This window comes from Podarcis filfolensis (assembly GCF_964270895.1).
Source record: "Podarcis filfolensis genome assembly, chromosome: 15".
NCBI classification, from domain to species: Eukaryota; Metazoa; Chordata; class Lepidosauria; order Squamata; family Lacertidae; genus Podarcis; species Podarcis filfolensis.
In genome coordinates this window covers 35,117,429-35,144,236 of record NC_139618.1, presented here as the reverse complement: position 1 = coordinate 35,144,236, position 26,808 = coordinate 35,117,429, and the positions used below count along the sequence as shown (strand labels likewise).

General features: G+C 46.5%; 1 protein-coding gene across 1 annotated transcript in view; it reads left to right on the top strand.

Moving 5' to 3' along the window:
• ADGRA2 (adhesion G protein-coupled receptor A2) overlaps positions 1-26,808 on the top strand; it is a 117,287-nt gene that overhangs the window by 16,965 nt on the left and 73,514 nt on the right. Inside the window, exon 2 of the mRNA XM_083588348.1 lies at positions 19,746-19,817. Within this exon, the coding sequence (XP_083444474.1) occupies positions 19,746-19,817 (72 nt within the window). The remainder of the gene's footprint in view (positions 1-19,745; positions 19,818-26,808) is intronic.

Sequence of the window (26,808 nt, the reverse complement as noted above, 5' to 3'; positions counted from 1 at the left end):
CTTCCATACATCCCTACTGGGAAAACCATGGCTTTAACTATACGGACCTTTGTCAGCAAGGTGATGTCTCTGCTTTTTAAGATGCTGTCTAGGTTTGTCATTGCTTTTCTCCCAAGAGAAATAAGCTACAGGGCTGTAAATCAGTACAGTCATACCTCGGGTTGCGAACGCTGCGGGTTGCGCTTTTTCAGGTTACCGACAGCACTGAACCCGGAAGTACCGAAATGGGTTACTTCTGGGTTTTGGCGCTTGTGCATGTGCAGAATCGCTAAATCGCGCTTTGTGCATGCGCAGAAGTGCTAAATCGCGCTTTGTGCATGCGCAGAAGCGCCAAATCGCATAACACACGTGCGCAGATGCGGAGCTGCAGGTTGCGAATGCTGTGGGTTGCGAATGTGCCTCCCGCATGCATCACGTTTTCAACCCGAGGTTCCACTGTACTAGAACATCTCCAGAAGGCTCCTGCTTCAAGCCCTGGCAGGCCCTATGCCTGCATCGCTGATGATCTGCTGCCAGTCAGTGTAGACAATACTGAGCTAGACAGGCCAATGTTCTGTCTGGCTCAGTGTATGCTTGTTTTCCAGTGTTTCTGTGCATGGTGTTGAGAATATAGTGGTACCTCGCAAGACGAATGCCTCGTAAGACGAAAAACTCGCAAGATGAAAGAGTTTTTCGTTTTTAGAGTTGCTTCGCAAGACAAATTTCCCTATGGGCTTGCTTTGCAAGACGAAAACGTCTTGCGAATTTGTTTCCTTTTTCTTAAAACCGTTAATACCCAGGGCGCATTGCTTGAAGAGGTGCAGTTCCGTGCTTCGCAAGACGAAAAATTCGCAAGACGGAAAAACTCGCAGAACGAATTAATTTCGTCTTGCGAGGCACCACTGTGTGTGTGTGTGTATATATATATATATATATATATATATATATATATATATATATATGAATGAGAGTCTCTTTTCATCTCTTTGCCCCTCATAGCATCCCAGGCACAAAAAATTAGATGCACTTAAAAAGTCTTATCTTTTGGATTGGGCTGAGACAGGACCTATTATTCCGGTTTGCAGCACAGCACCAATTGGCCAGCTCCTTTACCAGCTTGGACACAACTTTATCCTTGTTCAAAGCAAAGGTGGCCCTTACGGCGTTCACTCCCTTCCTTTTTGGAAAAGTTCGCTGCAATCATCTGGAAGTAGGGGAAGGAGTGGCAGGAAAAGGAAATGGAGATTTGGTCAGTGGGCTGTATACGGGGTGTACCTTTTTTGCTTCTGTAGGATGTAGGAGGTAGAGAGCTCAGTACACAGGTAAAAACAAGGAGATCTAGTTCTATTCACACGTGTACATCCACCCACCGTGAGAGGTGGAAATCTCTGTGGTAGGAAATCTCCCTAATCCAATTTATTTCCTTTTGTTGTCTTTTTGCCCAAACTTGACTAGTCAGTTTTCCTTCCAACAGAATTGCCCATACTTTGTTATACGACGCTTCTAACGATAGATCTTTAGGGTTTCATCCAGCATTTCACAACTTAAATAAATGAATGAATGAATCTAAGCATTTTGCCTTATATGGGATTCTGAAATCTTGGCTACAAAAGATTGATGACAATGCTAATTTTGGGTCCATCTGTATTTCATTCTTTGCCCTACATGTGTCTTTATGGTTTTTTCAGCTTGTGGGTGCGATTCTTATCTTTGTATGACAGGCGACATTCTTGCCACAGAAAAGCCAGAGGCTTCTTCACACTTACACTGCTGTGTGCCCCATCCAAACAAGCAAGAGGGGTTATCACAGTTCAAGGATGCATTCCTTACAGACAAAAGCACTTGGGAATGTGGAGATGGGGCAATGAGGGTGTGGTCCGGGGAGAGTCCCAAGGACCAGGGAGAAAGGTCTGATGGGTCGCATTTGGCCCCTGGGGCTGAAGTGCCCGACCCCTCATGTAGTAGTAAATGTTCCTGTGGCTCAGGATCACAAACCAACTCCTGCCCCCACCAGCTCGCAGCTGCACAAACAGGAAAATGTGCCCTCTCCTTCTCTCCCTGCCTCGCAACACGCAAACCGGGGTTGTTCACCAGCTGGCATAGAGGAGAAATTCTTTCCTCACCCCAGACATTGCGACTGTCGTGTTTTAATGGAGAACAAGAACCTATCTGCCGAATCTTTGTTAAAGGGGGATAAAGAAATTGGCTTTCTTTCATAAGTTCACCCCACCCAAAACCGTCCTAAGAAAGTCCGTCCACTCTCTGCATGCGCCAAACGGCCTGTATCCTGTTAGACCTTCAGCATGTGCTTTTAATTACTGCAGTATTAGCAACAACAGAAAGAGCTGAGAGAGGGAGGGAGCTTGAAGCAGAAAGACACACACTCTCTCTTTTTGTCTTGCTTCCTTTCTCAACTCCCATCTTCTGCTTTTGGGAGGCGGGGGGGTGTAGGGGGGGTTACTCTCTATCTTCATTTGCTGCACGTCTCCATACCACCGGCTGCTTTCTGACTGAGGGGGGCGAGCATCACTCCACATCCTTTTTTGGTTGGGCGCAGAGAGGAAGTTTATTGTTTTAGCAGCCCTGTTTCTGGAGCTATTATTTATCCAAGTGGATTTGAGTGTGCTTGAGAAAATAATTGTCTGTTTTCCTTTCAGCTCCTCATATGAGAATTTTATTTTATTTTATTTAAGGAAGAAGGCGGGGGCGGGGGGAGGGGAAGAGAGCGAGAGAGCAAGAGAGCACAGCAGCCAAGCCCAAGTCCCGCAATCTGATAGTGGCTGATTGTGCGCCGCTCTGGTGGTGCGGTTATATATATGTGCCATAGAGCATCATCAACAACAACAACAACAATGGGTGCTGGGAATTGTAGCTCTCTGAAGTCAGCACCGTTAGGGTTCCCAGGATTTTCCATGACTGTTCAAGCAGTATAATAGTGCGTTAAATGTGTGGTGTGGATCTGGCCTACCAAGGGAATCACACTGCACTCTGCTCTGTTTGGCAGAGGAACAGTTCCCTTCTTTGATGGAGATTTCATTTTGGTTGGTTTCCTCCCCCCCCCTCCTAATCCTCACATTGTTAGGAGGGATATTTCCAGCCCTCGCTCAATTAGGCGATGACTTTATTGTTTGGCTTTGTGTTCCCAAGAGGTCAGCGCAGGAGGGTGGTCAGAGGAGAGCCCACGTGTTGCAGAACTTGTAGCTGAAAGTTGTTGTACGGTCTCTCCACCCCTTGTATTCCTCTTCCAACGATCATCAGTTTGGAAGGGACGTCAGAGATCACCTAGGCCCCATCGGCACTATGCATTTAATGCAGTATTATATTACTACTTTAAACAGTCATGGTGTCCTCCTAAAGGGAACCCTAGGAGTTTGCTAAGGGTGCTGAGAGAAGTTAGGAGACCGCTGTTCACCTCATGGAGCTACAATTCCCAGAGTAGCTTAACAGTCAATTCCTCTGCCCAGGAAACTCTGGGAATTGTAGCACTGTGGGCCAATAGGGGTCTCCCAAAAACTCCCTGCACCCTTAACAGTTTGCTTGGATAAAAGAATCAACCGAGTAGTATCCCCTGCACCTAGTGGAGGTGATGGGAGAAGGGATGAGTGAGAGATATCATTTTCCCAACAAAATGTCGTGGTTTGGCTTTCGAAAGCAATGAAAATGCAGTTTATGGCAGAACTGTACCTCAACTTGTAGAGCACAGGTTTTACATGCAAAAGATTCTGAGTTCAATTTTTGGCATCTTTAGGTAGGGCAAAGTTACAGAGTTCCCCTGCATGTGAAGACAGGCTCTGGCAGATTGAGTGGATGAGAATGATATAGTGGTACCTCAGTTTTCGAACATAATCCGTTCTGGAAGTCCATTTGAGTTCCGAAACGTCCGAAAACTGAAAGTGAAAGCCTCAAAACGCAAGCCTCAATACGGAAAACTCAAAATGGAAGCCACGTTTCCTGTTCGAGTTCTGAGGCGCATTTGAAAACCGAGGCACTTACTTTCGGGTTTTCAGTGTTCAAGTTCCAAAATGTTCAAGTATGGAGGCGTTCGAAAACCGAGGTACCACTGTATAGGGTCCAACAGTCAAGAAGATGGTTACTGCCCATGCTGTAGAGGAAAATGAGAGGCTGATGAGACTTCTCAACCTTGGAGCCCATCTAGGAGTAGAAAAGCTCTGATCCTAAACCTCTGCTGTCTTGCGGATGTACTCATTTGTGAGAAAGGCTTTGGGAGCAAACCCCAAGGAAAAATCTGTATCTGCTACCTTGCTGGATATATTCAGGAGAGGAAAAGGCTAAGGAGTAAAGCTTACAAAAATCCGGAGTGAAGTCCCTAAGACATCCTGTACACCTTCTTTTAGCACCTTCTGCAGCCAAACGTCTTGCTGTGCTTTCCTTTGGACCACACCAGTGAGGCTGAGAGGAGGGGACTTATCTTCTGGCAGCCCAGGACCTCCATATACACTGCTTGCCCCCTGGAGAGGACACTTCAGTGCTGCTAACGTTTGTTATTTAGTCATTTAGTCGTGTCCGACTCTTCGTGACCCCATGGACCAGAGCACACCAGGCACTCCTGTCTTCCACTGCCTCCCTCAGTTTGGTCAAACTCATGCTGGTAGCTTCGAGAACACTATCCAACCATCTCGTCCTCTGTCGTCCCCTTCTCCTTGTGCCCTCCATCTTTCCCAACATCAGGCTCTTTTCCAGGGAGTCTTCTCTTCTTATGAGGTGGCCAAAGTACTGGAGCCTCAGCTTCAGGATCTGTCCTTCCAGTGAGCACTCAGGGCCGATTTCCTTCAGAATGGATAGGTTTGATCTTCTTGCAGTCCATGGGACTCTCAAGAGTCTCCTCCAGCACCATAATTCAAAAGCATCAATTCTTCGGCGATCAGCCTTCTTTATGGTCCAGCTCTCACTTCCATACATCCCTACTGGGAAAACCATAGCTTTAACTATACGGACCTTTGTTGGCAAGGTGATGCCCACAACAGCAAAGGATGGGGGCAAGGGATGAACTCCCATGCATGGCTTATAGAACCCAAGTTTACAAAACTATGGATGAACACTGCTGGTAAAAAGCAGTTCCCTCTGTTCTCTACAATGGAAGATCTACTTTGCGGGAAAGGCAAGCTGATGTCCTGCGTCTGCAAACTGTTTAATCTTAATAAAATAAAATGAATATCTGTCCAATGTCTGGGCAGCTCATCACTAGTAGTGATCCTGCAAGCAAAGTAAGGATGCATCTTTTATTAAGGACTCTGCTTGTTCATGTGGGAATGGCCATGCATCTCAACCAAGCTATTATTAGCAACAACAGTCACTGCATCCCAGAATTAGTGGGCATTTCTTTCCACCAAAGCCCAAACAGTCTCCTTTCCCAAACCGAGATGTGCTATTTTGAAACCTTGGGATGTTGTGTGGTGTTGGCAATGGAGGAAGAGAAGCACTAAGTGACATAACAAGAGCACTGCCCGATCTAAGCAGAGGTGTTCCATCTACTTCATCATTCTGCTTCTGACAGCAGGGCCACATCTACACCATACTGTGGGTGCCAGACCTCTGTAATCCCTGGGTCCCTCGAACCATTTGGACTGCGTCCCATTGGCCAAATTGCACCCAGCTATGAGGGACCTACCAATCGGGTGTTGTGGCTGACCAATTGTACCCACCCACAACACAGGGAGTTGGTTGTCCAGGTCTCACCGCAGTACATGCCCTCTTTAAGGGAGGGCCCGATTTGTGGGGCATAGGAATTCGTTCATCCCCCCCCAAAAAAAAATATAGTCTGGCCCACCACGTGGTCTAAGGGACGGTGGACCGGCCCACAGCTGAAAAAGGTTGCTGATCCCTGGATTAGACAAATTCATGGAGAGGACATGGCTACTCCCACCGTGACTCTGGGAAGCTGGCCTGCAGGATCTTTAAGTATTTGTGATTGTTTATTGTTAACACTCTCTTGCCTAGGATTGCTTGCTTCCTGCAGTGTCAAATGTTAATTGGTGTGGTTTTTAGCTGGTTCCCAGCCACTCTGAAAGCAGGATCTAAATTTAATAAGTAAACCAGTTCAAGGAAAGGGTGGTGCGTTCCATTTGGTCGCCTGAGGCATAACAGGAACACACTGCTGTCTCCCTAACCTGGGTTGAGTGGCACCAACCATAGAGCAGAAGCAGTGATTACGAGTCTCAGTGAGAACTTGCAAGAGCTTACTGAAGTCTCACAAGATCTCATGTGCTCAAGATTTCTTCAAGATCTTGCCGGAAGCCGGCGCTGCTTCTCTACCAGTGGTCGAGGTGGCAGGGCAGATAGGGGCGCCCCAAAAGGGCACTGCCTTTGGATGTCCACTGCCTGAGGCAGCTGCTTCACCCTGCCTCCTGAGTGGGCAGGCCCTGATGGAGGGCCTGAAGAAATTTAGGGTTTGTTGAGCAGATTGCCCTTTTCATAAAAGACATCTGCACCACCATTTGGATCCTGTCCTCTGCCATGCCCAGAGAGCAGATGCAGCCTGGAACACCTGAAATGTCCTCCAGCAAGGGAAATGGTTTTGGTTTTCAAGTGAGGCAGGCTGAATGCAGCTTCCGGCAAACCCACTGTCCTCATACCCCACCCCAGAAAAAAACAAAACTTCTTCCTCCCTTTGCAACATTGGGCCTAGTCCTAGGCCCAACCCAACCTGGACAAGTCCTGTGTAAATAAACATAACAAGAAGCTAGTCAATAACAGGAAACCAGCTAAGCAGAGCAGGCAGGAGACCCGTTTAGACAAGGCCCTGCAGCCCTGAAAATTTGTGTCCTGGGTCTGCTCTGTGATTCTGCCCTGCTGTTAATAGTAACAAGAAATTACTAGGGATGTTAATTACTAGCGGCTGAAATTAGGTAAAGAACGACTCCATGCTCATTTTCCAATCTTAAAACCGACACCAGTTTATGATTTTTTTTAATTAAAAAAAAAAACGCGTTGTGGAAATGTACCAGCATATTAGTGTAAATTTATCCTACTTTACACAGCTTTGTCTGTTCTACACATTTTTGCAATGCATTTTTGCAATGCATTTTAATTTACACTTTGTCCTAGTATATTCATTTTTGTACACATTACTTGGCTGGAGAACTGGACTGCAAAAAGTCAGGGAACTGTGGATTTCAAAGGATGCCTCTGTTTCAGTTTCCTGATTGCTTCAGGGAATGCCAGTTAGGTCAGTTTGACTTTAGTTGCAAACTGAACTTAATTTCTTCCACGTCCTTAGAATTGACTAGTTTTGGGGAAGGGTCATGTGGGAAGAATAAGGAATTATCTCCTTGTCTTATCGTGCATTTTGCTTTAGCTCACACTAGGAGTCTGCCTGCCAGATGGGGACTTCTCCAGCTGCCATTCCTGGGGTCTGAACTGGTGATGACTAACCAAGAAAGGGATCTTGGGACTCATGGTAGAGAGTGATAATAAAACATTGCCCCAATGTGGGGCAGCTGTGAAAATGGAGAATCCCATGCATTGAATTGATTGGAAATAGAACTGCCAGTATCTTGAATCTCTCAAGACTTATGGAAATCTCTGGTGTTAGCCGCATTGGAATAATGGGTACAATTCTGGTTGGTTGTGGCTAGGGTTATTCTGCCCTTTGATCGTCACGCAGCACTGTTTCCTTTCTGCTGCAGTTTGTATTCTGCCACAAACTGCATTATTCGTCTCACTGTCTGCTGTGGTGAAATTACACAACTTACGTAATTTATGCAAATAGTTAAATAAATTACATTGTTCTGCCCTTTTCATTTCAATGAAAGGTACAAACAGTGGCAATTGGGTGTGTGTGGGGGGGAACATAATCTATTCGGTATCATTTACGAACTGAAAGGAGCAACAACAGAGTATATACCTATCATTTTTACTGGAGTGATTTCTGTTCAAATTGCGGGACATATAAGAGAACACCAGCAATTTTTGCTCCCGTTTCTGTTTCTGTCAGAATTCTCCAACATCCTTAGTTGTGTCTTCCGAGTAAGGATACAGGATGCTGGAATGGAGGAATGACTGACCTGTTGGAATCTCTGGTTGTAGCACCTGGATGGCAAACATCATGGCTGAAAGTCATAGTTCTATAACTTAATCTTAGAAACTGAAGCTAAGCGGCAAATTAGACATGTCCGTGGAGACCCATGAATGAATTCGACCCTGTAGTGTCTTTTCCTGTGAAGTAGCTGGATATTGTGAACATAGGAAACTGCCTTATAGACCTTTAACCCATCTAACTCAGTATTGTCCACTCAGCACTAGACCTTTGGGGTCTGGAAATGCAGTACCTTCTGCATACAAAGCCATGACCTTAGAAGCTCGGTAGATAAGGGGAAGGGCTTATCGGTAGAGGATTTTAAAAGCACACGCATACAATCACGTTCCTGACTCAGTGGAAACAGGAACTGAATGCGGCCCTCCAAGCCTTTCTATCTGGCCCTTGGAATTCCCCATAGTCCACACAGCTGCACTGCCTACTGGCAGCCCTGCATTATACCCTCCTTTATGGTTTGCTTCTGGCTGAAATGTGCCCTTGAGCCCTGGCCGTGCTTCTCGCTTACCTGGGTGGGGAGGGTAGAGCGAGCTGTTCATTATTAAATATCCTACTGTATGAAAGCAGGATTTGATTCATTCCTCTGCCCATGTTTGCAACTGGCCCTGCCCACCACTGGCATGTGGCCCCTAGAAGGGTGCGAGTGTGGCCCCTGGGCTGAAAGATGTTCCCCAGCTCTGGTCTAGAACTACATCTGCCAGGCATCAGCCCAGAAACCATGCCTCTGCCTTCTTAAAAGGACTCCATTAAGGAAACCCTTGCTTGGGGGAAGAAGGAGGATCCATATCTTTGCATGCAGGAGGCTTGAAGCTCAATCCTCGCTCTTGACTCTCCGGTTCAAAGTCTCAGGCCCCAGGACTGGGAAGAAACTCCTCCTCTGCTGCTTGCAAGAGCAAATGACCTCCATGGTCAGTAAAACTGCATAGAAGTTGCAAGCCAAGAGAGGACATAATAAGTGCATTCTGACCTCCCCTCCCCGACTCATTCTGCTCCCCCTCCTGTCCTGCCTGCAAGATAAGAGGATGGGTGGAGGGATTCGGGAAGGAAATGCTGGGTCTCCATCCTCTCTCGCTGCCTTGGACCTTTTTCAAGGCACAGGCAGGATCTGTCTCTGCGCTGACGCTTGGCAAACCCGACTTGGTGTTTTGTTTTGTTTAAATCTCCCCCCACCTCTTGCTTGCCCGCCCCCACCTCCGGCTCCATTTTGCGTTCCAAGTGAAATTGCATCTGATGTGTCTGAGTCTCTTTTGAAAGTGGGGCTGCTGAGGCCCCTTAATTGTTTAGGCGCCTTGGAAAGAAAGTTTCCCCATTGCTGCTGTTATCTTTCAAGTCCATGTTGTTTTCATTAACATAGTTCCCCTTTTAAACAAATGAGCCAAAATCCTGCGTGCTTTCTCTCTCTTTCTCCCTCCCTCTCTCTCTGTGTGTTGTCATACAAACGGAGACCCCACAGGCAGATGCTGGAAACGGATAGGCATAGGGTAGCTTTCCCCAACCTGGTGCCCCTAAGGTGCTGCTAGACTCCCGACTCCCATTAGCGCTGGTCATTGTGGCCCCTGGTAGAGCAACAGGTCAGGGGTGAGGATTTTGTTTTGTTTCAGTGTGCAGTTTGACACAAAATCTGGAGTTTAGAGGGAAACTGGTGCTTTTGGACAGCTGATAATGTCCAGCTTGGAACATGGGAAGGAAACTAGGCATGTTAGGCGTGTTGTGTTTGCTAACTGTTTACATGACAGGGACAGCATGTACACAGATTGTAGCTTGCATAGCTCAGTTTGTAGAGCAAAAGAATCTCAATCTCAGGGATATGCGTTTGAGCCCCTCGTTGGGTGAAAGGTTCCTACATTGCAGGGGGCTGGATTAGATGACAGTTGTGGTCTCTTCCAACTCTGCAATTCTATGAATCTATGAAAGGGACGTGGGTGGCGCTGTGGGTTAAACCACAGAGCCTAGGACTTGCAGATCAGAAGGTTGGTGGTTCGAATCCATGTGACAGAGTGAGCTCCCATTGCTCGGTCCCTGCTCCTGCCAACCTAGCAGTTCGAAAGCACATCAAAGTGCAAGTAGATAAATAGGTACTGCTCCAGCAGGAAGGTAAATGGCATTTCCGTGCGCTGCTCTGGTTCTCCAGAAGCGGCTTAGTCATGCTGGCCACATGACCCGGAAGCTGTATGCCGGCTCCCTCGGCCAATAAAGCGAGATAACGCTGCAACCCCAGAGTCAGTCACGACTGGACCTAATGGCCAGGGGTCCCTTGACCTTTACCTTATGAAATTATATAAGGGTGGAATGTACTGCTTTAAACAAACTGCCATATAAACCACCTTATTTCGGGTCGGAAGCTCCTCACCCTCACTTTCATCTACAGACCCATAACGCTTTGCCGTATCCTTCAATACCATCAAAGCCCTCCTTGTTTTCTGGCTGTTACTTACTGAACTGAGAAAAATTCATAAATGAATTGTCAGTGTCAATGGATATTAGTTAGGCCTGTCTGCTATGGAGAAACCAGCCCCATGTACAGGGCGTAAGCTTAATGCAAGAGCAAAGTGTTGCTATGCTTAGCTCCCCCCTGGTTTTTCCGGTGTGGGGTATCTGATGGGGAATTTGGTGCAGCTGGAAAAATCTGCTTTTTACAAACCTGCTGAGGCGGGGGATGAATTTGTGCAGTCTCAGTGGAGTTCTTTCTCCCAGCCTTGCAACCCTTTCTAGCAAGTTGTCTTACTTAACTTCCATGCAGGTCATAGAGCTGCCTGCCCTTATTTTGTTTAGCCCCTGTTATCTGCACCTCTCACCCTACTTGACTCTTTGGCCTCATAAACATTGCTGGGGTGGGTTTTGTTTACTGCCAAAGTCAATGCAGCTGATGGCACAAAAGCTATTAAGGTTCTGGTAACGGGTTGGCTGAGGCTTAATGCAAGGCAAGGGGGGCCTCCAGAATGCAGCTGTTTTCTGGTGGGGATTCAGTCACATACTGGCACATCCAGGCTGCACTATTACTGTTGATGGGGTGGGGTGGGGGCATGACAAACCAGCTTCCCCCAAAGACCTGACTTTTTGTGACTAAGAAACTGATGGGAAAATGCGCTGGATTTTTTGGGTTAACACTTGTTTTGACGCTATGCTGTCTAACCTCCCCGCAAACCAATCAGAATGAAAGTTCATCATTAGGAGGGGCCACTAGGGGCGCATCAGAAGATGGCTGACAATAACATCTCTCCGACCCACGTGAGGTAATTTGGAGGCTGTGATGGGAGTAAATAGCCTCCCTACCCCCCCAGGATTGTGGGGTGGGACTGCCCTTGCCTGCTGTGCCCTATACCACCCCCGAATTTGTGGGGATGGGGGCACTAGGCACAATGCCCTCCTGTGGGATTTCGGCGCTCCTGGACGCCGTCTCTGATCCGCGCCACTAGCTGCAAGAACTTCAAAAGAAACAATTTGGATGAAGCGAATGCACATATTTCAAGGAAGAAGGGGGAGTAAAGACTGCTAACAGAAGAGATCTCTGATAAAACAAGAAGAGTCGAAGGAGCAAGTATAAATCATGAGAAGATACGCCAAGACTTGGTATGGCAAAGGGACTGATGGGGGAGGGGGAAAAAACCTTCCTTTCTTTCTTTTATGTGATTAAACAACCCCCCCCCCACAAGTCAGAAATGTCGTTTTAAGGACTTAAGCTGTGGATTTAAGGCTGTGTGGAGATAAACTTTCGAACCAAAGCATGTTTTGAGAAGAGCGTGGAATGTATAAGGGCTTTGGAATGACGCAGTTAAAAGTGCCGTCGCCATATTGGGAAGTTCTGTCGGAGGACTTAAGTCTGGGAGGAGAAATAGAGAAATAGAGCTGTTTTTATATTGTGGGTGAAACTTCTCAGAGGGACTTAAGAACGACAGTTCTGTAATTAAAGATGGAAAAAGTGATGTTATCTATGAAGGCGATGATATATGGAAACCATCTCGATTTGAGGATTGGAAGAACGGAAAAATTCACACAGGATTATTATTGGTGTTTATCAGCTTAAGGAGACTATCAGAAGAGATCATAAAGAAAAAAGAGAAAATATATGAACAAGATGTGATGTGGAAACAGCAAGATAAGACTGGATAGAATTATGAACTTTGTTTGGACTGATTTGGACATTAACGCAGTAGCAAGAAGATGATCAGAATCCCCCTTCGGATCTTGAAATATGGGTCCCCTCAACAAAATTTAAAATTCGGCTTTGTAATTCGGAATTTATGTGATGTGATTAGATTTGATTTGATTTGATTGGCCGGTTAATAAAAATTATTTTTTTAAAAAAGAAAAGAATGAAAGTTCATTAAATAGCCGGTTTCCCTGCAAAGAATTCAGGATAGTGCTCAATGAAAAGTTTGTCTGGAAGCATCCCAATATGGTGCTCCTGGCAACCTCTAACCACCGCCTGCAGTATTGCATTCCGTTCTCCAGCTGCAAGAATCCTTCCATTGCACAGACAGCAAAAAATGGCAATTGCATGGCTTATTTGACTCATCCTATTGACTGGATAGCTCAGCTGGTTAGAGCTTGGTGCTGCTAACTCCAAGGTTTCAGGTTCAATCCCCATATGGAATAGTTGCCTATTCTTGCATTTCAGGGGGTTGGACTAGATGATCTTTAGGATCCCTTCCAGCACCACAATTCTGTGATACTATGAAACAGTGGAAGAGGGTTTGTGGGAATCTGAGGGATATCCAAAGCTACATCGCTGATGAAGAATAGAAGGGGGGAAACGGTCTGAGCTTGAAGCTTTAGTGGGAATGAGAGGGTCAAGGGTATTCTTTCCAAGCCATAAAGATGCAGATTCCTTCTCTTGGACGCTGGCAGCAGATCAGTCAGGATGCTGATTTTTATCTCAGCTGCCTGGGTCCTTGCCTTTTTTGGGAGGTGATCTAGATGTTATGGCAGAAACTTGGATCACCCTAAGTTATCTAAAAACCAGGCAAAGCTTTCACTTTCCACCTTGTGAACATGTCTTCCCATCTGTGTATGCAGCGGTACACCTGGTACATCTGTTCTCTCTGTTTTCACTGCAATGGCTGGATTGCTGAGCATTCATGGGGTGGGGCAGCTTTCAGATAGGGGTGGGGAACCTCAGGCCCAGGGGCCAAATGCCTGGCCTCTGGGTCTCTGCACAAGCCATGCCCCTCACCACCTTCCTTGGCTGAAAAGTGCCCTTGAACTCGGATCAAGACTTTTACTTTCCTGGATGGAGGACATTTGTGTGTGTGTGTGTGTGTGTGTGTGTGTAGAAAGTAGCCTACTGTACAAAGGGGAAATTTACATTCATGGTGTTAAGTTGTGGGTGGACATATCAGACGACACAGCGATTCTTCAAACAGCTCTTGTTTATTCACAGGCCAGAACAGAACTGAACTGAAGGGTTCAGCCAGCCTGCTTATATAGAACTCCACTAGAACGCAACAGTAACCATTTTCTGTAACTATCCAATCACTGAACGTCACTTTCAATCCCTTATTTGCATATGTGGACCTGAGTGAAAACTATCTACAGTATCCCCTGCTGGCCCAGGGTGAGAACTTAAGTACATAACACATGGCTCCACTCACTTTTGCCTCTGGCGCCACCCATTTCTGGCATGTTGCCTCCCCCGCAAGTGGGTCACGCAGGAGGGAACCTGGTGTTCAGCCTGAAAAAGTTTCCCTACCCCTGCTTTAAGAGGGTGATATGGATGCACTAGTGATTTGTTTAGCTATCCAAAGCTGACTGTAACTGAATGAGGTGGTTGCTCTATAACTCTTGCCGTTTTTAGCTGTGGCCCTCCTGATGTTCTTGGACTCCAGCTCCCATCGCCCGTGACCTTTGGCCACGCTGGCTGGACCTGAAGGGAACTGGAGTTCAACAACAGCTGGAGGGCCACAGGTTCCCTGGACCTGTCAGAGTGGGTGCAAACCTGCTGGCCACACCCATCCCTTGCCGATGCATCTGCTTGCCACATACCTTGGTCAACAAGCATTCAATGCTGGTGCTAAAAGAACTGCGTTTGCACAGGGCTCTTTCAGTCCATTTGGGGACATTGGCCAATCCGGCGAAGGAGCCCTTGACAGGCGCCACCCCTTTCTTACTAATGCTGAATGCGCAGCTGCCAGGGGGCATGGTCAGCAAGGGCTTCCTCTACATCCCTTCTTGTGTTTTTTGAATGCATGTGAAGGTTCATTTGCAGAGTGTCTTCCTTCATTACTCATTTTAGATCAGAAGTGTGCATGCATTATGCTCCTGAAATGCCACTGTGTGCTCTAACACACTAAACTGTGGAAGATCTCTTCATTTGAATTTAAGGTGGTCAAGAAAGGCACTCGTGCAGTTCTGAAATTGTGGTTAGTAGTCATTTTGTAGCATTCTGGACTTTGGGAAGGAGTTCAGCCGTGGAGCATTAGTTTTTCATGAAGAAAGTTCCAGGTTCAGACTCTGACTACAGCTGGGAGAGAACCAGCCTGAAATACTGAGCTAGATTGACCAGTGGTCTGACTCAGTCAAAGGCATCTTCTGATGGCTTCCAAGGGAGCACCTGAAGGCAAGGGATTCGACAGTGGAATTTGCTGCCAAGGAGTGTGGTGGAGTCTCCTTCTTTGGAGGTCTTTAAGCAGAGGCTTGACAACCATATGTCAGGAGTGCTCTGATGGTGTTTCCTGCTTGGCAGGGGGTTGGACTCGATGGCCCTTGTGGTCTCTTCCAACTCTATGATTCTATGATTGGCCCTTTTTATTCTGCTGGCTCAGGGAAAAGAGGATGGGAGGTAACTTGGCCTGGCTGGGGGGTGGGCACGTTCCTTAGCCTGTGTTGGAATGACCCAACAAAGGAAGATGTTTTCACTGTCTGGCGATAGGCATAACTACGCATGTGTCAGCGGCAAAGGAAGTACTTAGCATAACCAATAAGGGGGAAATAGAGGTCAGGCTTTCCTATTGTTCAGAGAGGAAATTCCATCTGCAGTTGCCAGACAGGACACCACCTATTGCCAGCTGCTCTGGGGCCATGCGTAGTTTATATATTAAGATACATGCTGCAGGCACGTGAAGTTGAAGCTGGGCCAATCGCGACTGACGAGGGCTGGAACTTGGTTGGCAGAGCATGCAGAAGATCTTGGGTTCGATCCCCAGCATCTCCAGGCGGGGCTGGGAGAGACCCCTGTCTGAAAAACCTGGAGAGCCTCTGCTTGGTCACTGTAGACAATATTGATCAAGATGAACAAAGGGTCTAGTTTGGTATAAGGCAGCTTCCTTATATCAGAAAAGGAATAGGCTCCCAGGGCAAAGGTTTCGTCTCAGGGGCAGGAAACCTCCCCACCCCCCGAGATCCACATTCTTTTGTGGAAAGCCTCGCGGGGGCCACCAATGGTCAGGGGCCAAAGGCAAAACTGGACAGAGCACTGGATGTGACTTATGTACAATAGGTGGCATTCCAGCCACGCAAAGAGGAAGAGGCTTCTACACTCTCATGCACACATCTCCCCATCTTCTTCCTAGGCAAGCTATAGAGGCATTTTGTCAGCTCATGTACACAGTTCAAGAACAGCTTAAGGAAGGGGTGGAGAAGGGCCAGTGATCTGTGCAATCTGGACAGGCTGGGGGGAGCTGGGAGGGTCAGAGAGAGAGTTATGGTGGGCCACATTTGGCCTTCAGGCCTCAGGTTGCCCACTCCTGCTTTATACCTAGGAGGTGTTTTTTGGCCACCCTCCTCCCAGAAGAAGTGTTTTGCTTTCAATTGCTGCTACCAGAGTTTGTATTTAGTGACTCTTTATTGCATGAGGTTGAAGTCCATAATCACCAATGTGGGGCCTTTAAAGAAATAAATATCATTTTTGTTTCCACACATACCTGAAAAACCGTTTTCTTGAGTGCATCTTTAAAACACCCTGTGGCAGCCACCAGTATTACCTGTGTGTACCTTGTCAGATGTTTGCTGTAGCTGAGAGTAGGAAAGCCCCCACCCTAAACCTTCCTAGTACAACCCAACAGCCAGTTGATGGGAGCCAAGGTTGTTTCCTCTGGGATGACCCAAGGGGATGGCTTCTCTCTTTGCACAGTGACGCAGTGGCATCGCTGTGATGGCTGCCAAAGAGCCTGTTGAGAAAGTGGCCTTGCTTAAAAGGGTGACGTCGAGAGTCTGAAGTGGCTTCTGACTGCAAGCTGTCTAAAGCTCAGGGGCTGCTTGATGGCCCTCGCTGGTGGAAGGCAGTGTCTGCGAGGGCTAATTGCTCATTAAAAAAGCTTTTAATGAGCATCTGGAAGAATTGGTGGCTGCTCTTCCTTTCTCCCCCTCCTTTCAGCATGGCTGCCTTCCTGCTCGTTGGGCCTGAGGCCAAAAGAAGGCCCTTTTTGTGGTCAGCTAAACTGTTTACTTTGGGACAAAGAAGTCTGAAAAGCCCTCAGCCCTGGCTGCTGCCAAAATGCTGAACTCGGAGGGGGACACTTGAACTGCAAGCTTGTGAGATGAAGGAACTCTGCTGGACAGACAGCAGATCTCAGCAGCATGGTTGAGCAGAGCGCTTTGGCATACGGCTGAATGTGTGGAGAACTAGCATTGAAGCACCCTGAGGACTGGCTGCCTGGAAATAGTTTTTACCTTTTTGTACCATACGTAGGGGGTGCGGGTGGCGCTGTGGGTAAAACCTCAGTGCCTAGGACTTGCCGATCGCATGGTCGGCGGTTCGAATCCCTGCGGCGGGGTGAGCTCCCGTCATTCGGTCCCAGCTCCTGCCCACCTAGCAGTTCGAAAGCACCCCTAAGTACAAGTAGATAAATAGGTACCGCTTTATAGCGGGAAGGTAAACGGCGTTTCCGTGTGCTGCGCTGGTGCTGGCTCGCCAGAGCAGCTTCGTCACGCTGGCCATGTGACCCGGAAGTGTCTCCGGACAGCGCTGGCCCCCGGCCTCTTAAGTGAGATGGGCGCACGAGTTGGACACGACTGGCCCGTACGGGCAGGGGTACCTTTACCTTTACCATACAATGAAAGTTAATGTTGTTAGCCCCTCTTGTATGAATTTTGAAGAACACCAATGTGCGCTAACCAGATGTTAACAAGGTATTCCTCAAGGGCAGAATAAGGAATAGTGATTTATACCAGGCGCAATTAGAAGGAAATCAGGAGTCTTCCTGCTTCACAAGGACAGTGGGAGAGTATACATGTAGCACATTGTGCATTGGCTTTACCCATCACAATTTGCCACCACACGATTGGGGAAGCGCTGCAGCTCAGTGGTACAGTATCTACCTTGCATGCAGAAGGTCCCAAGTTGCATCTTCAGGTAGGGCTGCGAGAGACCCATGTCTAAAATCTTGGAGAGCTGCTGAGCTAGATGAACCAATGCTCTGACTTGGTACAATGGACTGTCCACTCCTGAACTAAGGTGCCGGCAGCAGTGCTATGGTAGAGAAGATGCTGGAAAGGCAGCAAAGGACTTTTAAGCAGATCCTCCCTCTCTCATAATATAGAACCTTTGGTCATCCAGGGAAGCCAAATGGTGGGAGATCCAGGGCAGATGAAGGAAACTACTTCTTCACACATAGTTTAAGTGTGGGATTCCCCACCACATGAGGTTGTGATGGCTGCCAATTTGGATTAAGAGAAATTCATGCAGAAGAAAGGTATCAATGGGTGAGTCATGGTGGCTCTCTGTTACTTCCAAGCTCAGAGGACAACAGCTGCAAGAGAGCTTTCCTTCTAATTATGCTAGCTTTTTAGTTGATTATCTTGTGTTTCTTCCAGCATCACTGAAAGAAACCGAGATCTTGATTTATATGTACATTTATTTCAATGTAATTGGTTAATTAATCAGTAAATGGGATAAAGGGCAGGCAAATTTTTACTATTTTAAATGATCACATTCTTTTATTTATAAAAGAATTATGGTACATATTGCAATAATTTATATTAATATAGTAGCAAATCCTTATCTAGATAATAGATCTCTAGCCAGTTAAATTCAACAAATAGAAGGTAATATTTTCCCAGCTGAAATAGTAATAGAAAGGATTTAAATGAATGAATAAATGAAACAACAATATATAAAGGAAATTCAGATTAGTAATATTAGCCACATATGCACAATAATAATAATGAGTGGGAACACCACTTAGCATAAATTCGGGGGGAAGATCAGAAAATTGTAACATTTCTTTACAGTTCTGAAACCTTTTTGTAATTCTAGGGTTCCAGAGACAGAAGAATTGGGAGATGTTGATAGTTTTAAACCATTAGAAAATGTCTAACCTTCTGAGAGACAAATTGTTTTCAAAAATCCAACCTGAGAGCAAAACACAAATCCATCTCTGATCCATCTGTGCCTGTGAGCAGCCCGTTCCCGTCCTTTGCCGATGGATTTGCACCCCCCTCACTGCACTGCGGTGCCCATCCAAGCCCCATTGAACTAACTGCATTGAATCTTCTGGGCTGAATGGGCAAGCTCACCCTCATCTGGGACCACCATTTAGGCACAGATGCTAATGACAACCATTGGCTCGGGGACAAGACTATAAAAATACTTTGAACCTTGTATGCATTAGATGGCAACAGGCCACCCAGACATAGTTTGAATTCCTCAACTGCAACGTCTCTGTACTCCAATCTGTTTCCATTCCGCACTGCTTTACAAGTGTACATTATATTTTGAATGGAAACCATGAGCAATAAGCGCTTAAAACCACCGCCGCTGCTACAATCATAAGCATTCCCAGCAGATGTGTGTTGAATGCGGTAATGGATACAGGGGACGTACTGGGTGGGATACATTAATATGTGCTGGGAGTGTGTAGTCCAGGCTTTGCCAAACTGGTGCCCACCAGCTGCTTTGGATTACAGGTTCCCATCAGATCCATGTAGCATGACTGTGCTGCCTGGGGCTGATGGGAGTTGTAGTTCCCAATAGCTGGACAACACCAGCTTGTCAATGAAAGTCAACCAATCGATTTTATTGTGTATAGCAGGCGTAGGCAAACTCGGCCCTGCAGATGTTTTGGGACTACAATTCCCATCATCCCTGACCACTGGTCCTGTTAGCTAGGGATCATGGGAGTTGTAGTCCCAAAACATCTGCAGGGCCGAGTTTGCCTATGCCTGGTGTATAGCCAAAGGCCTTTACAATGTACAGCAGGGGATGAGAGCAAGGCTTTCCTCTGAAATCACACAACATGACCTGTAAAAGTTGACAGCATAAAGATTTACAGCATAAAGTTTTAAAACCAGGAAGCACTGACAAATCTAGACTGGAGCTTCTTAGTTGTCAATGGCTGTTGGAGTCCATTAAAAAGACCGTTCAGTTTTAATAAGACCCTTCTTCTTTGCTGGGCATTCACTGTTCAGTCTTATAGAGAAGTCTGTGTCTGTTGTTCCTAGTTCTGTGGCTGCAAAATGTTGCTATGGATCACTCTTCTGCTGACGTGGAAGCAAACATCTGGAAGAGCACTTTGCAAATGGGTCTATATATAACTGTTAAGTAGCTGGGTGGGGCATCTTCCTATAGACTGCTATGCCATACATTTACCCTATAGCCTTTGTACCATTCCCTACTCTCCTGCCCCCCTTGTTAACTGGGGTGTGGCTAATGAATCCATCACTAAGGACCACACACCTAGTCCACCCCTTTAAGCCCTGGATGCTTGGTTAACACAGGATGAATAACCCTCTCTCTCTCTCTCTCTCTCTCTCCCTCCCTCCCTCCCTCTTTCCCCAGGATTTTGAGCAACAACAAGATAGCAACTCTGAAGAATGGCTCTTTTTTCGGACTTCGTGCTCTTGAGAAGCTGTAAGTGCCATTGTGTACTCTGGGCAGTTCTGGGCCCTTAATGAAGTGCTGAGGAATTAGTGACCAAAATACAACAAAACTGAAGTCTGGGCTGTGTGTGTGTGTGTGTAGGAATTTTAATTGCCACAGCAAGAACTAGAGTGACTCGAGAGAGAGAGAGAGAATGTGGAAGCTGTTACATTTTGGAATTCTTAGTAAAGCAAATGAAGGATGCATTTGAGGCCACAGCTTCAAAGATCTGTACTGCGCAATGAGTCTGAACTGTTGTTTATGTGGTTCCTTCCAAGTTGCTGGACTGTATCCCACAAAAGGTTGTGGTGCAATAAATTAAATTGTGAGCCTTTTAGGTACCACAAAAGTCTCTGCCCGCCCGCCCGCCCGCCCGCCCCTCTTATATCCTGGGTATCAACCTGGGAGTATCATGTGCTGAAAGTTCATTGTCCAAAAAACCAAGGGGTCAGCTGGACATGATGCTGAGCCATTGTGTAGATGGCAGATTCCCAGTGATGGGAGTGCATGCGTTGGGGTGAATTGCAGCTTATTTTGGCATGCAAACACCAGCCCTTTATTCAGGCTGCTTGTGCCCTCTGTGGAATTCTTCCTACTGGACCAACCTCTACCGCTTCAGAGAACAACTTTGAACATAGAATTGTAGAGTTGGAAGGAAGAGCCGAGGGTCTTCTCGTCCAGCCCGCTGCAATGCAGGAATCTCAACTAAAGCATCCTTGACAGATGGCCATCCAACCTCTGCTTTAAAACCTCCAAGAAAGGAGAGTCCATCACCTCTCATGGGAGACTGTTCCATGCTTTTACTGTCAGAAAGTTTTCCCTGATGTTTAGTTACAATCTCCTTTCCTGTTTGGACAGCAGCTAAGATAAGAACCCAATCTAAATCACCACCCCCCCTCAAAAAGCAACTGGACCCCTCCAAACTGGGGGTTTTGCAAGAGTCTTCTGTTGATGCAATAATAGTCCTTTACAGTGGTACCTCAGGTTACATACGCTTCAGGTTACAGACTCTGCTAACCCAGAAATAGTGCTTCAGGTTAAGAACTTTGCTTCAGGATGAGAACAGAAATCGTGCTCCGGCGGCGCAGCGGCAGCAGGAGGCCCCATTAGCTAAAGTGGTGCTTCAGGTTAAGAACAGTTTCAGGTTAAGAACGGACCTCCGGAACGAATTAAGTACTTAACCCGAGGTACCACTGTATTGATGGATTTATACTGGACCATTCACACACAATTCCATTTTACTAGTTGTTCTGTACCGCTTCCCCATTGTTGTTGGAATAATCCTGTCTGGAGGTGGGGACTATTGCACTACAGAGCAACAAAAATGGAACAACAACAACAACAACAACAACAACAACAACAACAACAACAAGAACAAAAATGTTTGAGGTGTGAAGAGTTGCAGGGGTTCATTAGGAAGTTGCGGGACACGCATTGACGGGAAGCAAAGCAGTGGGCCCACTCCAAAAGTTTGTTGCAAACACAAATGGTATTGAAAGCATTGTTGTGTGCAACCTCCCCAATACCATACTGATCACAGATCATCGTGAGTGCATGATAAACTGATGTTTGGAGGGGCCCACTGCTGAGCCTCCTGGGGGAAAACACACACAAGCACGTTGCAGGTGTTTTCCTACTCTAGCAGAGGTAATGGCAGCTGTGGGAGGGAATGGTAGACCAGGGAAATGGCTTGCAGCAAAGGGGTTAATCTCCCCTCCCCCAGCATCGGTGCTCTGATCCAGCACCTCCCCACCCACTTAGAGGCAGTTGTTTAAAACTTTTTTAAGAACCAGGGAGATCCGCACATGGATCTACCACATCTGCTTCAACTCGGAGATGTGCAGAATTAATCCAGAAGTAGACTGGGGCAGGCTGTGCTCTAAAAGAGATCAGCCTTGATCTTCTGGCAAAGGGGAAGCAAGAGGAGACCAATCTGTGGGGCCCAGTCTGAAAAGCAACATTGTCCCCTCCAACAAAGTCAGCTTTCTTATCTCCTAATGAAAGGCATCTCTATGGCTCAAGGCTTTCATAAGGAGAGATTTATGTGTTCGTGTCCCCAAATCATATGGATCTCATTGGTAGGTAGGTATGTCAGGGGATGGGGGGTAGAATATACTGAGGAGTTTTTGTTCCTAGACACTGAGCATAAGCAAACCTCTTGTGTACCACCAGCAAATTTGCGACTGTGGCTTGATATATTATTGAACGAGATTTTGAAAATGCAGCTTTTCATGGACTGGGCTGAAGCGTGCAAACGAAGTAGAGAGAGATTGCAACTGGTGCAGTTCCAATAGTGCACAGTCTGCTTAAGGAAAATCCAGCCCCGTCCCCGCCCTAGGAGAAACCCTGCTGCAGACCTGTGTTAAGACCCCTGCCGGGTAGGCATATATAACCCTGCCTAATAAACCTGTTACCGTATTTTTCACTCTATAGGACGCACCAGACGATAGGACGCACCTAGTTTTGGGGGGAGGAAACAAGAAAAAAAAATTATTGAATCCCAGAAGCCAGAACAGCAAGAGGGATCTGGCTTCTGGGATAGCCTCTTGCTGTTCTGTCTTCTGGGATAGCCGCTGGGATAGCTGGGATAGCTTTGTGCGAAGCCTCCGCAGAGAATGGGGAGCCTTCATCCCCGTGCCCTGCGGGGGCTTCACGGGGCCATCCAAAAGCCAGAATAGTGCTCCCTCTAGCTGGTCTAGCTTTGCGCGAAGCCTCTGCAGGGCACGGGGAGCCTTCATCCCCGTGTGCAGCGCAAGTTCCCGCTGCGCTCCAAAGGCTTCAGGTGGCTATCCCTGAAGCCTTTGGAGCGCAACGGGACCTCGCACTGCACTCTAAAGGCTTCAGTGAAAGCAACGCGTAGCCTCCACGCTCTGGAGGCTTCGCGTTGCTTTCGCTGAAGCCAAGGAGCCTGCATTCACTCCATAGGACTCACAAACATTTCCCCTTAATCTTTGGAGGGGAAAAAGTGCGTCCTATAGAGCGAAAAATACGGTATATATTTGTGCCTTTATAGAGCCTGTATGGTGTAGTCAAGTTTCAGGGAGATAGGGCTGAGAGGGAAAAGATAGGCTTGCCTCAGACTAGTCATAGTGCTATTTACACTTTTAAAAATAAATAGATGAATTGATAAATAAACCCAGAACAAAACAGTGTAAATGTGGCACATATGAGACATCTGCAACAGGGACACTTTCTGTTCTGAAAATACGGTGTGCTGATAAAGAGCACTGGTCTTCAACCGGTGGGTCAGGAGTGGACCTGCTAGTGCAGGCATAGGCAAACTCGGCCCTCCAGATGTTTTGGGACTACAACTCCCATCATCCCTAGCTAACAGGACCAGTGGTCAGGGATGATGGGAACTGTAGTCTCAAAACATCTGGAGGGCCGAGTTTGCCTATGCCTGTGCTAGTGGGTCACTCACTGTCTGATCCAAGGTGCGTCACAACACGAGTTCTGCCACCATGCCAATGTATGGCAAAAGGTTAAGAAAACGGGTTGCCAAATGTATCTTTGAGTTAAAAGTAGGTCCTGGGTCCGAAATAGTTGAAGACACTTGATTTAGCATGTTGAATTTTAGACGGGGAGTCCTGTGCTCAAGCATCAGGTCAAGCAACGATTATTGGGTGACCCTGAGCCTGTTGACACGCACGGTCTCAGAATATTATTCTACCTTGTTGTGAGGACTGCAAGGCACAGGAGGGAGACGTACGGGGCCCTGAGTACCAGGAAGGAAGGAAGGAAGGGAGGAAGGGAGGAAGGAAGGAAGGAAGGAAGGAAGGGAGACTTCCGGGTTATGGTAAGATAAGTTTAAGGTATTTTATGGTAAGATAAGGTTAAATAAAGTAAGGTAAACTGAATAACAGAATATAGTGAAATATGGATAGGATGTATAGAGTTAATTAATTGGTTACAAGCTAAAATATAGAAAGGATTTGCTGAAACAATGACTGAATCAGGATACAAAAAAAGGGAGGTGTGAGGAAGTCAGGGAAATAAGCAGATGAAAGATAGGATATGGAATGACTGATTTGTTTTTAACTATTTTTATTTTTCTGTATTTTGTATCTTTTTGTCTTTTTTTCTTCTCTTTTTTGTTTTTTGTTTTTTCTTTTTCATATTTTTGTATTTCCACTGAAACTTTAATAAATATTATTATAAATAAAGGAAGGAAGGAAGGAAGGAAGGAAGGAAGGAAGGAAGGAAGGAAAGAAAGAAAGAAGGAAATATAATAAATACATTTGGAAAGGGGAGGGGGGGCAAAATGGTTTCCCAGCTACTGTTGAAGGGGACATGCTTGCATCACTCAGGCTGCAAAGGCCTGGATTTATTTGATGCTGCTTCTTTAATGCCTGTTTGTTTCATTCTCCTCCCCCCACCCCAATCTTAATTTTTTAATATTTTTTTTGAAGTTGTGGGTCGTCCCCACCCCTTGATCCTGGCACAAAGCTCTCATTAATGGCAAGGGATTACTGCTCCCCCAAGGGCGAGGCGGCAGCTGGAGGAAATAGCTGGAGAGCTGGTCTTCCAAAGCGATAATTTTAGCAAATGGACACTCATGACACTTTCAGGAGAAAGAGAGATTCCGCCCCCCAAACACCATTTCCTCTCTCCCCAGCTTAGAGCTTGCTAGGCAACCCTTGAACTTGACTCCTGAGCGTGTTCTTTTAAAACCTGGTTTCCTCCTCCCACTTTTTGACTGCCAACCTGGAAAACTGTGTCTAATTGGGTTGGACCCCGGGGTGCTGAAAATCTCTTTAAAGTCTCATTGTTCTGGGAGCCCTGAACAAACAGCCAGGCCTGATCCCAGCCTGCTCGAGACGGCATTAACCCCGCGGTCACCTCTGGAATGTTCAAATTACGCTGGGAGACCAGAGCTGTCAGTCAAGGGATGCCTTGGCTGCCCCACTGCCCTCTCCACTCTGGATTGCGGCTTGTGCATGCCAGAAGCAGCGCTCTGTGTAGCTCAGTGGGGGGGGGTGAGAAGGAGGGGTGAAGAAAAGGATTGCGCGAGACCAGAGATGTCGTCGTATCCTTGTGGGATTGCGTGGCAACTGCAGAGAGAAAAGTAGGCACTGGTTCATTGGGAAAAGGAGATGTATGCAGGTAGGGATGCGGGCGAGATCTGATTCAGTTTACATTTAAAGGCAGGCTTACTTCTAATTGGCACTTTCTGAAACAATACGTGGACCAAAACACAGTCATCTTTTGAAAATGTGCACTTTTCCGAATTTTGCAATGCAGTTCTCAAAACATCAAACGTCTACACAAAAATGCCAGGGCAAAATGTGCATTAAAATGCACATCTGCTCATGATAATTGCTCACAAAAATGCACTCTATTAAGGTGAACTGTGTAGAGAAATGTTGGGTTACAGACTCCGCTAACCCAGAAATAGTGCTTCAGGTTAAGAACTTTGCTTCAGGATGAGAACAGAAATCATGTTCCGGTGGCATGGCAGCAGCAGGAGGCCCCATTAGCTAAAGTGGTGCTTCAGGTTAAGTACAGTTTCAGGTTAAGAACGGCCCTCAGGAACGAATTAAGTACTTAACACTAAAATGCTGATGAATTTTCCTGCAGACTTAAAAAATATAAAATGAAACATTTCAAACTGACATGGGAAATGTGAAGGTTTGAACTCAAGACTGGAAAATGAGAAACTGTAATTGATAGATTTGGGCATCCCTAGTCACATGGCTTAATATTTTTTGGCTGCCCTCAGCAACATTCAAGAACAAACATCTTAAAGCCTTAAAAAAAATATTTTTCCATCATGCGTTGTTAATGAAAGCACATATCTCTCTGTGTGTATTAAATTAGTTTGATAATTAACTATATTAAATCTATTAGTTGTGTATTTAATTATATATAATATAATTATATGCAATAATTATATATGCAATAATATTAAGTATATTGCAAACACTTTAATTTACAGTATGGAAATGTAATTCAGTGTGTGGCCAGTGGGTTCTGCATCGAAGTATCCTTGCGGCCCACTTAGTACAAGAAGTTGGAGCGTCCCGAGTTAGAATTCCTCAGGAGGAGCACTGATTTTGCAGCAGGCCAAGGGGGACGAACAAATCACCACAACAAATGCCAGAGTTAGTACTGTACCTGTGGAGTTGATCCATGCTCCGTCTTATCTTATTTTGTGGCACTAGTTTCCATCTCTGAGGCCTGACGATGTGGACAGGACACTTGTAGGTTCACCCCACTCCATGCCCTCTCGGCCTTTTCCCATCGTGACTTTATTTGAGGAAGCCGTTGAGATGGGTGTTGATGGCGTAGCAGTTGGCTTCACTGGATGTCCCTGAGCCCCACTGTTACAAGAGAGAGAAATGCACCTGTTGACAATTCTCCCTTATCTGTGATGTATTTGTGGCTCCAGATTTTTTTGTTTTGTAAAAGCACAGATATAAATGGCCTAGAATCGGCTTTCATTTTTACTACCGGTGAGGGCTGTGGTGTGTGAATGAGAGGAGAGAGAGGGGGGGGACTGGGAAAGAGTTCCTTCTTTGTGGCTTACTCATTCACCACTTGGCTTCACTGCTGATGGCACCAGCAAGGAGGGTCAATTAGTGCCAATTGAGATGATGGCCTTTGTGTCGCAGACACTTCTAACTAGGCTGTCCCCTGTTGCTTTGCTCCGCTCGGGCTTGACAAGCAACCAGCGGATGGGAACGAAACATCCCGTCACTGTGAACCTGAGCTGCGCTTGAACCCCTGACCTAAGAGAGAGGAGGACTCCCCCTTTGTGAGCCGACTCCTGCCTTATGCGCTCCCCATGACACTTCGCGCTGGACCGCTGAAAGCTAATCATGCTGTGACGCCCCCGCTCCTTTCCCCTCCTTCTGCTAGAGACTTTGCCCCGTTCTTCTCCCAAGTATCAGACTGGGGCCTGGAATTTGCAACGTTTTCGCTTTTGCAGTTGACCCTTTGGGCTAAATCATTGGCCAGAATTTCAAAAGGACAATGATAACCA